The 16997-nt window shown below is 43.0% G+C and overlaps 1 protein-coding gene across 3 annotated transcripts in view; it reads left to right on the top strand.

Moving 5' to 3' along the window:
* LOC135050113 (ephrin type-A receptor 6) overlaps positions 1–16997 on the top strand; it is a 1497116-nt gene that overhangs the window by 691096 nt on the left and 789023 nt on the right. For all 3 annotated transcript variants that reach the window (XM_063956287.1, XM_063956286.1, XM_063956285.1), the window contains exon 5: positions 16596–16931. In XM_063956287.1, coding sequence (XP_063812357.1) covers positions 16596–16931 — 336 coding nt within the window. The remainder of the gene's footprint in view (positions 1–16595; positions 16932–16997) is intronic.

The following is a 16997-nucleotide window of genomic DNA, read 5'->3' as shown; positions in this document are numbered from 1 at the left end:
AACACTGACCTGGCCGCCTCTGTATCTACAAGGAAAGGTAGTGATCTACCAGCTACATCAACTGTAACCTCGGGTTCATTTCCAAGGCTAGTAATCAACTTCACTGGCTGCAAACTACAGGTGTGGCCTAACCCCTATTGTATGTTGTGACCCTCCCGCAGCGTGCTGGCAGCTACAATATGTGAGGGGGGTAGCTGAGAATTTCCAGAGGTCTGCCAGTCCCTTCTAGGTGGGTACCTCCTGGTTTCCCCTGCATGTGGCTCATAATTCCTCCTATGCGGTCCCTCATCCCAATTACGTGTGTCATACTGTGAGTCATGTTCTGGTCTAGGGGGTCGATATACCTTATGTGGGTCTTTAAAATTACAATATTGTTTTCTGGATCTTATTAGACATATCCTTCTCCTTAAATTTTTCAACACCTCTGGACTAAAACTGCCTACCTTAGGGAATGGTTCCCTATCTTCCGCAGTCATACGTTCCCATTCATTGCATAAAACCTCTGCGTGTGATCCATATTTCTCACACATTATGTACCTCGCCGACCCTTTGGGCCGCGGAATATCAACCTGAACCCTGGTTGATCGTCCCTTACTTGAGCAACTGGCCCCCATTCTTTGCAGGTATTGCCTTCTCAGCTAATTCCTACAAAAAACAAAATACTCAGTGGTAAGGCAACGGTGAAAGTTCTCAGAGCGCTCTCACGCCCACGTTGGCCAATACACCTAAGCACTGTCCTCGGCACCGGTCGTACCCAACCTAGGGCCCTATGTAACCTCTATTTACTGAGAGTGTGTGGGAGTGACTTACCCTTCCCAGTAAATATTGGTCGTTGGAGATTTCCTGAGTGACCAGCGAAACTCCCTTAAAATAAAAAACCTGTTACACAAATCACGTTGCGTGTGCTACAATTAGCGTCTATGATCCCGCGATTTTACGCAAATGGCGTAATGGGTATCAAGTTGAACTAATTATTGCACAAACTAACGCGCGGTACAATCGCACTGCGTATAATTAACTGTTACTTATCCGCTGTACGACCAATGGAATCGTTTTTCAGGCTGCGAAACCTCAGCCGGAGCTTTTCAGAACAGGCCTATATGGGTACCACGCTAACCCCCGGGGCTGCGCTCTCTATACAATTCACCGCTGACCTTTTAGGCCACAGTATTCAGAGCTTCGCGTGACTTTGTCAGCGGTTTTCTGACTTCGCTGACCTCTTGGTCTGCTGTTATACTAATTGCTCCTTTGTACTCTAATCAATGTTAACGTGAGCAAGCCACTCCCACTCCACCAAGTGTCCACTCACCTGATGTGGTCTCCTACGGGATCCCGAATTCCCTGGGTTCACAAAACCTTTATTGTTTGCATACTCACGCTCGTTCACTCATATACACTTTGATTTTTCTGTACAGAAAATTAACTTTCATTCAGATAAAACAGCCTAGTCCCAGAGGTGACACATTAAGAGAAGGTTCTTTTAACTAAATATTGGAAACTGAACAAATTTGTGCTATTATCGCGTGGCTACCGTATCGCCTAAACTGAAACAATGCTATTGTGTGATTTGTATTTAGTGGGCGTACCTGTACGCACATTGCGTAAACACGCCACGTGTGTAGGCCTTTACGTTTCATACGCAGTCCCGAACGTTGTCCGAGACACGTGTACAAAGGCCGTACGTCCGCAGTACTACAAATCCCACGCTTCTATAAATGTAAGCGATATTTAACTATAACCACTTACTTAACACACACACAGTTTCTACTGTATAAACCTTTACAACTAGGCCAGGCTGCGTGTGCGTCTTACACTTACTCCCTTAAATATTAACTCTATATGTTAACTAAATAGCAACAAATTTTCCAGTACAGGTCAAAATAAATCTAGTAATCAGTGATTATGGCAATGGTGTGAGCAGATATGCAAAGTACAAAATACCGGTGTGTGCATGTGTTGCGTGCGCATTTGGCGCCAAAACAGAAATTTACAGATTTTAAAAAGAAAAATAGCTTTTGCGTTCTTACCTTACGGATCCCTCCAGCATCCCTTCAAACCATGCAGGGCAGACGCTTATCTAATCAGCTCCTGTATCCCCCTTCCAAGAGAAGGTTTACAGGGGATACCTCTCCGCCCTTTGCTGATAGATAAAGTCTGCGAAAACTCTGCTAGGCTGCGGGTATGAGAAGGAACCGGACGAGCCCTCAATTGATAATGTCGATATTATCTTAGACCGCAATGCTATACCTCTAAATACACTTTTACCGTTGAGCCGCTATGGCCGCTAGACTAAAAGCACGTGCTTCGCACTTTGTACGCTATTTGCGTACAGAGTCCTGCACGTGGTACGCACTTGGCGTACACACGCTGCGCTGAGTGTACGGAGTACACACAGCGAGCGCACACACAATTGATAACCTTTAAACCTTGTTAATGATACAATGTAATGATACGCTTATACTTTAAACCCTTAACAGCAAAGTACTGTGATGATGTAATACCTCTAAACCTTAAGTAGCGCTGGCGATACAAAGTACCCGCAGTGCGTACACCTTATCAATGCTTATACACCTTATACAGATAAATCTACTTTAAAAGCCTATGCAGGAAAGTGAAAACACAACACTGATTTGTAGTTGCAACCACAGGGTTCTAAGGCCTCCGTGGATTAATTCCAAAAGGTAAAAACAATACAAATCATACACTACAGGCTAACAAGTAAATCTAAACAGAATAATGGCTACAGAGAATATACATACGTGAGAATGTTCGCAAGCGCAACCCGGCTCGGTCCTCTGCTGGTCATAAAGATAGCGTTTAGAGTCTTCTGACCGGCCAAGCAACAATGGTCTTTTTATACACAACATGCATACACAATACAATGGTCACTGTAATCTCATTGTCCATTGTACACAGGGATGTGTCTCTACATTACAGCAAAGGTCATAGGTGGATTTGAAATGGTGGGCGATGTCTTTCCCCAACTGCTCTTGTGGGTGGTATCCTCTGGATTCCCGCCGCATACATAAAATACAGTAAATACAGTTAATGTTCATATTCTACTTTTGTACATAACTATACGCAGGAACGAGCGATCTTTCTCTAACTAACACCGGAATGTTACCCTCAAAATACCCTACAGCTGGATACTAGACATCACCTTCTAACCTTTATCTGACCCTTCCTAGCATGCAAAGGCGAATCTCTCTGTCCAGGAACTGTTTAAACTATCAATACTCGCTGACATGGTCTAGGGGAACTATATCTAAAATGTACGCTATATGGGTTAAATATGTAATGTTCTAATAACGCGATACACGCTCACAAACTCCGCCGTAAATATCCATATCACGCGCATGATCGCCGGAGCGATCCTACGCAAATTGCGGATATGTGCACGCACGGAGGACTGAGTGCACGAGCAGCGGGCATGTGCATGGGGTTAGTACAAGGCATATGCATTACAATATTTTTTGACTTTGACACTTTATAAGTGGGACAAGTGTTTTTAGACTTGCAGATGTGAGTAGTCAGTCTTTTTCACTTTTTTTTCTGTCCCCTAAAATAACCCAAGTATATATACTTAAACCCATTTTTATCTAACCTGAATTTAATGAGAGCATTTATTTTGCTAAAACAAAAATGTTAAATTTTTGTTTTAAACTGCATGTAACAGCCATTTGACTCAATTTAATTGTCAGAAATCTACTTGATAGCACCTTTAATACACTTCTATAATGATATCCTATGTTAGTTTGGCATTTTTAAGGTTACAGGCTGATTTCCTCATTTTCACCTACACTTTTCAAGGCAAGAATTTTTGCGTGAATCTTCTTTTCGCAATTTTTGAATTGAATAGGTGTGAAAGCGGGAGTGCGCATACCTGAAAAAAGACATTTCACAGAAGTTTTCAAGCAATTTTTGTTAAAAATTATTGTGTGAAAAATTACTGTGATTTTGTGGTTAATTGAATGCCCCCCATAATCTTGGATAATTCATACTAAATTAAAGATTTACAAAAATGCATTTTCATTAATGCATAAACCACAAATGTATAGAATTTTGATAAATGTATTCTTGTATGATCATAAAAATGGCTAATTAAATACCCCCCTATTTATAATAAGAAATCTGTATAGATAGATAGATAGATAGATAGATAGATAGATAGATAGATAGATAGATAGATAGATATGCAGTAAGGTTGCACTCACATCATCAGGTAACTTTCAACAGCTGGTGTGTCCACCAAATACCAAGGTATCATACTACAGAAATTGTTCCAGAGGGGGCACTCTCCAGACTTTTACAAGAAAAATGTATTTCATGCAGATTCAGAATATTATACTCCGCTTCTCAAACGTTTTCAGCCCGCAAGGGGCCTTCATCAGGAGCACAGCATAGCAATTCAGTGACAACAGACATGTACTCCTTTATGTGATCCAGCAGCAAATCTGGTCATGCCTGTCTGGCTCCTTTTATCCCCACAGCACTCAAAAACGGCGCCAAATGCGCCTACCTATGACATCATCAATATGCGTCACTATGAGCAGCCCCCAACCACGACACATACTGCACCAAAGTGCCCAAAACAAAAGGCATACATGTGTAACACACAAGGGGGAAAGCAGCGGAGTCCACCCGCAATCAACTTAGCACAACAAGAACACTCACCGTGCCGCCGATCTCTGCCGCGGCGGGTCCCGGCTGTAGTACTTCCGGCTTCCGGTCAGTGGAACGCAAGCCGGAAGTCACCAGGACTACAGATGTCGTACATGCGTGAAAACGGCTTCCCCAGCGTCAGAAAGGGATAACAGTACTCCACTTCAGTTCCTAGCAACAACACGTCACTATAGTCCAGTGTGTCACTATGGAGGGATTATAATGATCCAGATCATATGGATTTAGAAAAGATATAGTTGGTATTTTAACAAAAGCTGTAATCAATTGGGTCTCGTGGGGGAACGGAGCCAAACAGGCCAGTAGAGAGGCAATTTAAAACCAAAAACTATATTTAAAAGAAAAGTATGAAGTGGTGGTCATATCTGATGCACACTAGAGATGAGCGGGTTCGGTTTCTCTGAATCCGAACCCGCCAGAACTTCATGTTTTTTTTCACGGGTCCGAGCGACTCGGATCTTCCCGCCTTGCTCGGTTAACCCGAGCGCGCCCGAACGTCATCATGACGCTGTCGGATTCTCGCGAGGCTCGGATTCTATCGCGAGACTCGGATTCTATATAAGGAGCCGCGCGTCGCCGCCATTTTCACACGTGCATTGAGATTGATAGGGAGAGGACGTGGCTGGCGTCCTCTCCGTTTAGAATAGATTAGAGAGACACTTGATTTACTAATTTTGGGGAGCATTAGGAGTACTCAGTACAGTGCAGAGTTTTGCTGATAGTGACCAGTGACCACCAGTTTTATTTATAATCCGTTCTCTGCCTGAAAAAAGCGATACACAGCACACAGTGACTCAGTCACATACCATATCTGTGTGCACTGCTCAGGCTCAGGCCAGTGTGCTGCATCATCTATATATATTATATATCTGTCTGACTGCTCAGCTCACACAGCTTATAATTGTGGGGGAGACTGGGGAGCACTACTGCAGTGCCAGTTATAGGTTATAGCAGGAGCCAGGAGTACATAATATTATATTAAAATTAAACAGTGCACACTTTTGCTGCAGGAGTGCCACTGCCAGTGTGACTAGTGACCAGTGACCTGACCACCAGTATATATAATATTAGTAGTATACTATCTCTTTATCAACCAGTCTATATTAGCAGCAGACACAGTACAGTGCGGTAGTTCACGGCTGTGGCTACCTCTGTGTCGGCACTCGGCAGCCCGTCCATAATTGTATATACCACCTAACCGTGTTTTTTTTTTCTTTCTTTATACATACATACTAGTTACGAGTATACTATCGCTTTATCAACCAGTCTATATATTAGCAGCAGACACAGTACAGTGCGGTAGTTCACGGCTGTGGCTACCTCTGTGTCGGCACTCGGCAGCCCGTCCATAATTGTATATACCACCTAACCGTGGTTTTTTTTTCTTTCTTTATACATACATACTAGTTACGAGTATACTATCTCTTTATCAACCAGTCTATATATTAGCAGCAGACACAGTACAGTGCGGTAGTTCACGGCTGTGGCTACCTCTGTGTCGGCACTCGGCAGCCCGTCCATAATTGTATATACCACCTAACCGTGGTTTTTTTTTCTTTCTTTATACATACATACTAGTTACGAGTATACTATCTCTTTATCAACCAGTCTATATATTAGCAGCAGACACAGTACAGTGCGGTAGTTCACGGCTGTGGCTACCTCTGTGTCGGCACTCGGCAGCCCGTCCATAATTGTATACTAGTATCCAATCCATCCATCTCCATTGTTTACCTGAGGTGCCTTTTAGTTGTGCCTATTAAAATATGGAGAACAAAAATGTTGAGGTTCCAAAATTAGGGAAAGATCAAGATCCACTTCCACCTCGTGCTGAAGCTGCTGCCACTAGTCATGGCCGAGACGATGAAATGCCAGCAACGTCGTCTGCCAAGGCCGATGCCCAATGTCATAGTACAGAGCATGTCAAATCCAAAACACCAAATATCAGTAAAAAGCCTCTTTTTTTCTTTGCGTCATGTGCTGTTTGGGGAGGGTTTTTTGGAAGGGCCATCCTGCGTGACACTGCAGTGCCACTCCTAGATGGGCCCGGTGTTTGTGTCGGCCACTAGGGTCGCTAATCTTACTCACACAGCTACCTCATTGCGCCTCTTTTTTTCTTTGCGTCATGTGCTGTTTGGGGAGGGTTTTTTGGAAGGGCCATCCTGCGTGACACTGCAGTGCCACTCCTAGATGGGCCCGGTGTTTGTGTCGGCCACTAGGGTCGCTTATCTTACTCACACAGCGACCTCGGTGCAAATTTTAGGACTAAAAATAATATTGTGAGGTGTGAGGTATTCAGAATAGACTGAAAATGAGTGTAAATTATGGTTTTTGAGGTTAATAATACTTTGGGATCAAAATGACCCCCAAATTCTATGATTTAAGCTGTTTTTTAGTGTTTTTTGAAAAAAACACCCGAATCCAAAACACACCCGAATCCGACAAAAAAAATTCGGTGAGGTTTTGCCAAAACGCGTTCGAACCCAAAACACGGCCGCGGAACCGAACCCAAAACCAAAACACAAAACCCGAAAAATTTCAGGCGCTCATCTCTAATGCACACACGTTCAACTTCATACTTTTCTAAAAAAAAAAAAAAAAAAAAAAATATATATATATATATATATATATAGATTCCATACCTTCCCCACCTGTGGCTCAGGTGTATCTGGAAAAGGACGAGAGGCGGCACTCCAAGGACTTGAAAAATAATTTTTTATGTGCAAAACATGGCAGAACAAAAAAGTGCAAACAATAGGAAAAACATGGAGGTCTTACGACGTTTCAAGGCAGCAAGCCTTTTCCTCAGGTAAGTTAACCCATGTAGAATGTGATGTGCAAAACAGCGAGAACCAAACTCACCAAGAGAAAAACTCACCTTTTAAAACCGTGCTGAGAAAGGTGAGTTTTTCTCTTGGTGAGTTTGGTTCTCGCTGTTTTGCACATCACATTCTACATGGGTTAACTTACCTGAGGAAAAGGCTTGCTGCCTTGAAACGTCGTAAGACCTCCATGTTTTTCCTATTGTTTGCACTTTTTTGTTCTGCCATGTTTTGCACATAAAAAATTCTTTTTCAAGTCCTTGGAGTGCCGCCTCTCGTCCTTTTCCAGATACACCTGAGCCACAGGTGGGGAAGGTATGGAATCTGCATTATTCTAAGGAGGGCACCCAGGCATGTTCATCGCTACACAGAGTGACGGATGTATACATTGGAATATATATATATATATATATATATATATATATATATTTAAACACTCCCCTGGTGGGCAAACTAAAGAGATAATTCTAATTAAACATTAACATACTCATACAGGCAAACAAAGTCCCATTATTTTTCTTTCGTAGCCTTTTAAAGTATGCTTTAAGGTTCGATTTAATTCAAAAAGAGACATGATAACTCATCTGCCTTAGATTGATAATGCTTATTGAACCCACTTTTTTTTTTTGCCTGTATGAAGTAAAGGAATGTATAATGACTCTCAGGGGTAAATTTACTAAAGCTTCTAAAACAGAGACTTGGTGATGTTGCCCATAACAACCAATCAGATAATGTCTATCATTTCTCTATTACCTTTTAGAAAATAATACACAGCATCTGATTGGTTGCTATGGGCAACATCACCAATTTTCTGTTTTAGAAGCTTTAGTAAATGTACCCCTCAGAGTCAGGAAAGATTGATAAAACATTTTTTTCTAGAATCTCCATATTTTATTACAAATATTAAATTTTATTGATATGCAGTAAAAAAGGGGATTTAGGTGTCCCGTTTTGATTTCGCAGACAATACAAACATTTAACAATAATTAGACAGAGAAAATGGAATTCCAATCAGTAATTTCAAGTAGCCAAAAAGCTGTGTTTAAGAAATAATAATCTGTCCAAAGATTGGTGAGCATACAGCAGTAAAGGTAAGTGTGCTATGTTTAGTAAGGCACATACAGTAAGTAGCACATGTGGATGTATATTCATAGACAAAATATATACAAATGTCAGCCAATATAAATAGTGATTTCCAATTTTTGGGGAATTAATTTGTCCTGTTAATCATGTATTGCATATGGCTATGGCTATATGCATATGGCTATATTTTTGAATATAACATCAAAGTAGTGCTGGTAATTGTACGCGATAATATAGACTTAGGACAATAGTAAATTAATATAAATACATATATGCAAAAATAAGAAACAATCTTCAGGTATCACATATATTATCTGTGTATGCCTATACACTGTTAATTGTATGGACAGATTATTATTTCTTAAATGTTTGTATTGTCTGTGAACTCAAAACGGACACCTAAATCCCCCTTTTTTATGAATATCAATAAAATGTAGTATTTTAAATAAATTATAAATAAAGAGTGCCCCTAAAAAGAGTTTTCTTTTCTGTCCTCTATTACCACTGTAATATTCTGACTTGTGGGAGCACCACCACCTGAGGAATTTTCGCATAGGATTCATACCTGGAAAAATTCTGTTAAATGTTGGTACATATACGTCAAAATATACCTGTGTGACCCCAGAGAGCAGCTCTCTCAGGAATCAACCCCATTCTCTTTAATCTCCATATTTTGATTGACAAAGGGTCAAAATGTCAAAGTGATATGTGGATTAGGGACTGAGATAGAATTTTTCCCACATACACTTCATATATAGTAAAAGCGGAGCATCGGAGTGGCATTTCCGAACAATTTTTCTAAACTTTGACCCCCTGTATCTCAAAAACTATGAGGCCTAGAGAAGAAACATTTTACATGGGATTGTAGCTACAGTATGTGATAGTATCAAGTGCGCAGAGTTTCATGAAAATCGGTGGGTGTCATAATAAACTTTCTCTGGTTAATTTGACTTGGAATGAACCTGGAATAAACAAATTGGTTCACGTCATAAACTCACAATAATTGATATAAAAAAATGCATTTAATAGTTATAGAGCTGCATGAATTGTACTGATGATCCGCACTGCAGTATAACACTTATTAGATTCTCGCTGTTTGATGGAAAAGCAGTAGGTAGTGGCAATTTGGACAGACCAGGAAATTGAGCCTGTAGATTATAGCGGATGGTCCTGACGTTAGGAAGTTTTAAGGCATCCTCCAAATGTGTGTCAGTCCTTTGTCAGACAAATAAACGGGATCTGGCGTCCTTGTAAATGTTTGCTACTGTATGAAAAGCTCTGTACAAAGCCGTAATGGAGTACAGTACATAGCCGCAGTGACGTAACTATCATGTGTGAGTGAAAGCTTATTGGTTCAAACCTTTGTCCACATTGGGTAAATGCAGCTGTAGAGACTGTGAGTAGCGTGTCCACTAGAAGCATTGAGGAGGGCGCAATCAACGCATTACGTTTTCTAAACCCAAAACATTTTTCAGTACTGCAGTGGAGCTGGAGGACATTTTTTAACCCCTTTGTGTGCATTTGCAGTGAACATGAGTAAATGGCATGGGCAACTTAAAAAAGACGTGGCTGCACCGCCACAGCTGCAAGTGGGTATGTGGTCATTAGCAGGGCTGCCAAGAGAAATCCTGGGCCCCGGTACAACAACTTCATGGGCCCCAGCGCTCCCCCCCCCCCCCCGGAGGGGGTGTGACCACAGCATGCTGGGGTCATAGCCACATCTCTTTGGGGGCGTGTCAAGCACAAGTGAAGCACCCACTTACAGGAGCATGGCATGCCTCCCAGCCAGGGCAGTAGAGAGCCTGGTTGGACACAAGTACTTTTCAGGGAGCATGGCCTAATCACAGGTGGCATGGACCTGCACCATTAGAAAAATATACAGATTTTTTTTAAGCACTTCCCTGGCCACACTGCAGCGGGCTGAGTAGAAAACTGCAGCTGCTGATTCAAGGTAAGGGGGGACGGGACCGGGGCCCCTCCATCAGACCTGGGCCCAGGTAATTTGTACCCTCCCCCCCTCTCGACGCCACTGGTCATTATAACCAATAGGTTTTGTCTCTGTACCTATTTATATACTTTAGCTGTGTCAGAATACTAGTAAAAGCATGATCTTTAACGCCACCAGCTGGTAATGGGCCTTGCAGTAGTTTGCAGCCACTGAAAAGAAGCTACAGGCACAAAACGCAGCCTTACAAGCCCCCCTGTGCCCATGAATCACACAAGACTTATGGTAACAGATCAACTGCATGTCCCAAGTTTACAAACTGCAACATTTTGCAGCAGATATCCACAGATTTAATTTTCTATGTTACCTATAATGAGCAATGTGCAGTTGTTGATATCATGGGCCTAATTCAGACCTGATCGCAGCAGCAAAATTGGTCTCTAATGGGCAAAACCATATGCACTGCAGGGGGGCAGATATAACATGTCCAGAGAGAGAGAGATTTGGGTGGGGTGTCACGTGTTTAAACTGAAATCTAAATTGCAGTGTAAAAATAAAGCAGCCAGTATTTACCCTGCACAGAAACAAAATAACTAGTGATGTGCACCGGAAATTTTTCGGGTTTTGTGTTTTGGTTTTGGATTCGGTTCTGCGGCCGTGTTTTGGATTCGGACGCGTTTTGGCAAAACCTCCCTGAAAATTTTTTGTCGGATTCGGGTGTTTTTTTTACAAAAAACCCTCAAAAACAGCTTAAATCATAGAATTTGGGGGTCATTTTGATCCCATAGTATTATTAACCTCAATAACCATAATTTCCACTCATTTTCAGACTATTCTGAACACCTCACAATATTATTTTTAGTCCTAAAATTTGCACCGAGGTCGCTGGATGACTAAGCTAAGCGACCCAAGTGGCCGACACAAACACCTGGCCCATCTAGGAGTGGCACTGCAGTGTCAGAGAGGATGGCACTTCAAAAAAATAGTCCCCAAACAGCACATGATGCAAAGAAAAAAAGAGGTGCAATGAGGTAGCTGTGTGACTAAGCTAAGCGACCCAAGTGGCCGACACAAACACCTGGCCCATCTAGGAGTGGCACTGCAGTGTCAGACAGGATGGCAGATTTAAAAAATAGTCCCCAAACAGCACATGATGCAAAGAAAAAAAGAGGTGCACCAAGGTCGCTGGATGGCTAAACTAAGTGACCCAAGTGGCCGACACAAACATCTGTCCCATCTAGGAGTGGCACTGCAGTGTCAGACAGGATGGCAGATTTAAAAAATAGTCCCCAAATAGCACATGATGCAAATAAAAAAAGAGGTGCACCAAGGTCGCTGGATGGCTAAGCTAAGCGACACAAGTGGCCGACACAAACACCTGGCCCATCTAGGAGTGGCACTGCAGTGTCAAACAGGATGGCAGATTAAAAAAATAGTCCCCAAACAGCACATGATGCAAAGAAAAAAAGAGGCGCAATGAGGTAGCTGTGTGACTAAGCTAAGCGACACAAGTGGCCGACACAAACACCTGGCCCATCTAGGAGTGGCACTGCAGTGTCAGACAGGATGGCACTTCAAAAAAATAGTCCCCAAACAGCACATGATGCAAAGATAAAAAGAGGCGCAATGAGGTAGCTGTGTGACTAAGCTAAGCGACCCAAGTGGCCGACACAAACACCTGGCCCATCTAGGAGTGGCACTGCAGTGTCAGACAGGATGGCACTTCAAAAAAATAGTCCCCAAACAGCACATGATGCAAAGAAAAAAAGAGGCGCAATGAGGTAGCTGTGTGACTAGGCTAAGCGACACAAGTGGCCGACACAAACACCTGGTCAATCTAGGAGTGGCACTGCGGTGTCAGACAGGATGGCACTTCAAAAAAATAGTCCCCAAACAGCACATGATGCAAAGAAAAAAAGAGGTGCAATGAGGTAGCTGTGTGACTAAGCTAAGCGACCCAAGTGGCCGACACAAACACCTGGCCCATCTAGGAGTGGCACTGCAGTGTCAGACAGGATGGCAGATTTAAAAAATAGTCCCCAAACAGCACATGATGCAAAGAAAAAAAGAGGTGCACCAAGGTCGCTGGATGGCTAAACTAAGTGACCCAAGTGGCCGACACAAACACCTGGCCCATCTAGGAGTGGCACTGCAGTGTCAGACAGGATGGCAGATTTAAAAAATAGTCCCCAAACAGCACATGATGCAAATAAAAAAAGAGGTGCACCAAGGTCGCTGGATGGCTAAGCTAAGCGACACAAGTGGCCGACACAAACACCTGGCCCATCTAGGAGTGGCACTGCAGTGTCAAACAGGATGGCAGATTAAAAAAATAGTCCCCAAACAGCACATGATGCAAAGAAAAAAAGAGGCGCAATGAGGTAGCTGTGTGACTAAGCTAAGCGACACAAGTGGCCGACACAAACACCTGGCCCATCTAGGAGTGGCACTGCAGTGTCAGACAGGATGGCACTTCAAAAAAATAGTCCCCAAACAGCACATGATGCAAAGATAAAAAGAGGCGCAATGAGGTAGCTGTGTGACTAAGCTAAGCGACCCAAGTGGCCGACACAAACACCTGGCCCATCTAGGAGTGGCACTGCAGTGTCAGACAGGATGGCACTTCAAAAAAATAGTCCCCAAACAGCACATGATGCAAAGAAAAAAAGAGGCGCAATGAGGTAGCTGTGTGACTAGGCTAAGCGACACAAGTGGCCGACACAAACACCTGGTCAATCTAGGAGTGGCACTGCGGTGTCAGACAGGATGGCACTTCAAAAAAATAGTCCCCAAACAGCATATGATGCAAAGAAAAAAAGAGGCGCAATGAGGTAGCTGTGTGACTAAGCTAAGCGACACAAGTGGCCGACACAAACACCTGGCCCATCTAGGAGTGGCACTGCAGTGTCAGACAGGATGGCACTTCAAAAAAATAGTCCCCAAACAGCACATGATGCAAAGAAAAAAAAGAGGCGCAATGAGGTAGCTGTGTGACTAAGCTAAGCGACCCAAGTGGCCGACACAAACACCTGGCCCATCTAGGAGTGGCACTGCAGTGTCAGACAGGATGGCACTTCCAAAAATAGTCCCCAAACAGCACATGATGCAAAGAAAAATGAAAGAAAAAAGAGGTGCAGGCATCGCAACCGACACAATTGGACTCTCCTTGGGGATTTGTGATTTAGAAGATCGCACAGTTCTTTGCTGTGCTTTTGCCATCTTAACTCTTTTAAGTTTTCTAGCAGGAGGATGAGTGCTTCCATCCTCATGTGAAGCTGAACCACTAGCCTTGAACATAGGCCAGGCCCTCAGCCGTTCCTTGCCACTCCGTGTCGTAAATGGCACATTGGCAAGTTTACGCTTCTCCTCAGACGATTTTGATTTAGATTTTTGGGTCATTTTACTGAGCTTTATTTTTTTGGATTTTGCATGCTCTCTACTATGACATTGGGCATCGGCCTTGGCAGACGACGTTGATGGCATTTCATCGTCTCGGCCATGACTAGTGGCAGCAGCTTCAGCACGAGGTGGAAGTGGATCTTGATCTTTCCCTATTTTACCCTCCACATTTTTGTTCTCCATTTTTTAATGTGTGGAATTATATGCCAGTAATATATCAATAGCAATGGCCTACTACTATATATACTGCGCACAACTGAAATGCACCACAGGTATGGATGGATAGTATACTTGACGACACAGAGGTAGGTAGAGCAGTGGCCTACTGTACCGTACTGCTATATATTATATACTGGTGGTCAGCAAACTGTGCAAAACTGAAATGCACCACAAGTATGGATGGATAGTATACTTGACGACACAGAGGTAGGTAGAGCAGTGGCCTACTGTACCGTACTGCTATATATTATATACTGGTGGTCAGCAAACTGTGCAAAACTGAAATGCACCACAGGTATGGATGGATAGTATACTTGACGACACAGAGGTAGGTAGAGCAGTGGCCTTCTGTACCGTACTGCTATATATTATATACTGGTGGTCAGCAAACTGTGCAAAACTGAAATGCACCACAGGTATGGATGGATAGTATACTTGACGACACAGAGGTAGGTAGAGCAGTGGCCTTCTGTACCGTACTGCTATATAGTATATACTGGTGGTCAGCAAACTGTGCAAAACTGAAATGCACCACAGGTATGGATGGATAGTATACTTGACGACACAGAGGTAGGTAGAGCAGTGGACTACTGTACCGTACTGCTATATATATAGTTATACTGGTGGTCAGCAAATTCTGCACTGTCCTCCTACTATATACTACAATGCAGCACAGATATGGAGCGTTTTTCAGGCAGAGAACGTATAATACTGGTGGTCACTGGTCACTGGTCAGCAAAACTCTGCACTGTCCTCCTACTATTTAATACTGCTGGTCCCCAGTCCCCACAATAAAGCAATTAGCACACTGAGCACAGATATTTGCAGCACACTAAGCACAGTCAGATATGGAGCGTTTTTCAGGCAGAGAACGTAGATATTTGCACTTGCAGCACACTGAGCACAGATATTTGCAGCACACTGAGCACAGATATTTGCAGCACAATTTGCAGCCCACTGAACATAGAAACTGAGAGGACGCCAGCCACGTCCTCTCACGATCATCTCCAATGCACGAGTGAAAAATGGTGGTGACGCGCGGCTCCTTGTATAGAATACGAATCTCGCGAGAATCCGACCGCGGGATGATGACGGTCGGGCGCGCTCGGGTTAACCGAGCAAGGCGGGAGGATCCGAGTCTGCCTCGGACCCTTGTAAAATGAGTGAAGTTCGGGGGGGTTCGGATCCCGAGGATCCGAACCCGCTCATCACTAAAAATAACCCACCCAAATTTAACTCTCTCTGCACATGTTATATCTGCCTCCCCTGCAGTGCACATGGTTTTGCCCCTTAGGGAACAATTTTGCTGCTGCGATCGGGTCTGAATTAGTCCCAATGTTAGTACAAGAGAGATAAACCAAGGAACACAAGTTTGTCTAGCATACTTTCATGTATCTGCTCAGTGTATGCTCAGTAAATAAACACATCTGCAATTGTGGGTGTGTCAGCTAAAATCAAGGCCTAGGTGGGCAGGAAGCAAATGGGGCACTGCGACTTGTGTCAACTCTGCCCCACCCAATATGATGTTTCACGCCCTCTTCACCTGAGAAGTGAGCTGGGAGATTCTCTACACAATTCGGGAGTCAACTCAGAAGTTTGGGCAGAGTGGTCAAGTATGATATAACTATTTTTCCATCAAGTTTAGTTGTTTGGGATTTTTTCTGAGTCATTTATTCCCATAATGCCATCAGTTTTTCCTTTAATCCCCCTGTGGCACACTGCAGCATTCCTGACTTCTTTGTATAAAGACAGAAAGCACGTTGCATGTTAGCACAGCAAGTTATAGATGGGTTACAATTATTATGTCTCATTATCATACCTAGTTTGCTTTATGCAGCTTTCTCCCATACCCTGTTATTATTGATGTACAGGAGAGTGATAATTAAGCAAAGGACAATTCTTTGAATTATTTAGCTGAACAATCTTGTACAAAAGAGAGAGAGAGAGAGAGAGAGAGAGACTTAAAATGTAATGCTATACGCATACATTGATCTACAAAAGACACAGAAGGCATTATGCAAAACAGACACACTTACCTGGCTGTGGGATACTGTTGGTAAAGTGAACACCTGTTGCATGGTGCCTTTGATGTTCTATCTCAGTGGTACTGGATTTATTTTGTGTTGCTTGCCTTGGCTAGCTTTCATTTGCAAATAGTTGAGATGTTAAAATGAGACATGAATTTTTAACACATTTTAAATTAAATCATTAGATTTCTAGAGCTTAATGCAATTTCTTAAGGGTCTGAAGTAAGTGTTCTTGGCAGTGTTCGCATTGTCCCAATAGGGGGCTGATTACTAACTAAGACTTGATTATTGGAGGAGTGATTGCTTCATAGTCTGCAACTGGGAAATCAAACTGTGCTCAGAACACAAGAGCACAAAGGTGGGATGTCACCCAGATTGTATTAATTTGTTTTGTCTCAATTGTTTATTTTTGGCTTGCAGAACCACCTTCAGCTCCAAGAAATGTCAATTTCAACATGAATGAAACGGCCTTGTATCTGGAGTGGAGTCCACCGTTTGACACAGGAGGCAGAAAGGATCTTATCTACAATGTTCTCTGCAAGAAATGCGGGTCAGAACCTAGCCAATGTGAACTTTGTGGTGGGGGAATTCGTTTTGTACCTCGTCATTCTGGCTTACTCAACTCCTCGGTCACCGTGTTCGACTTTTTATCTCATGTCAACTACACCTTTGAAATCGAGGCAGTCAACGGGGTCTCGGAACTCAGTTTTACTCCCAAACACTACACATCTATCACCATCACCACAGATCAGGAAGGTAGGTTCTGGATTCATTTTATAATCTTTTGTACTTGGAAATATTTGTTGCAAGGGTGAAGAGGCA

The sequence above is a fragment of the Pseudophryne corroboree genome, chromosome 2 (assembly GCF_028390025.1).
Source record: "Pseudophryne corroboree isolate aPseCor3 chromosome 2, aPseCor3.hap2, whole genome shotgun sequence".
In the NCBI taxonomy this organism is placed as follows: Eukaryota; Metazoa; Chordata; class Amphibia; order Anura; family Myobatrachidae; genus Pseudophryne; species Pseudophryne corroboree.
Note: the sequence above shows the minus strand (reverse complement) of the source record. Positions and strands in the feature narration are given on the sequence as shown.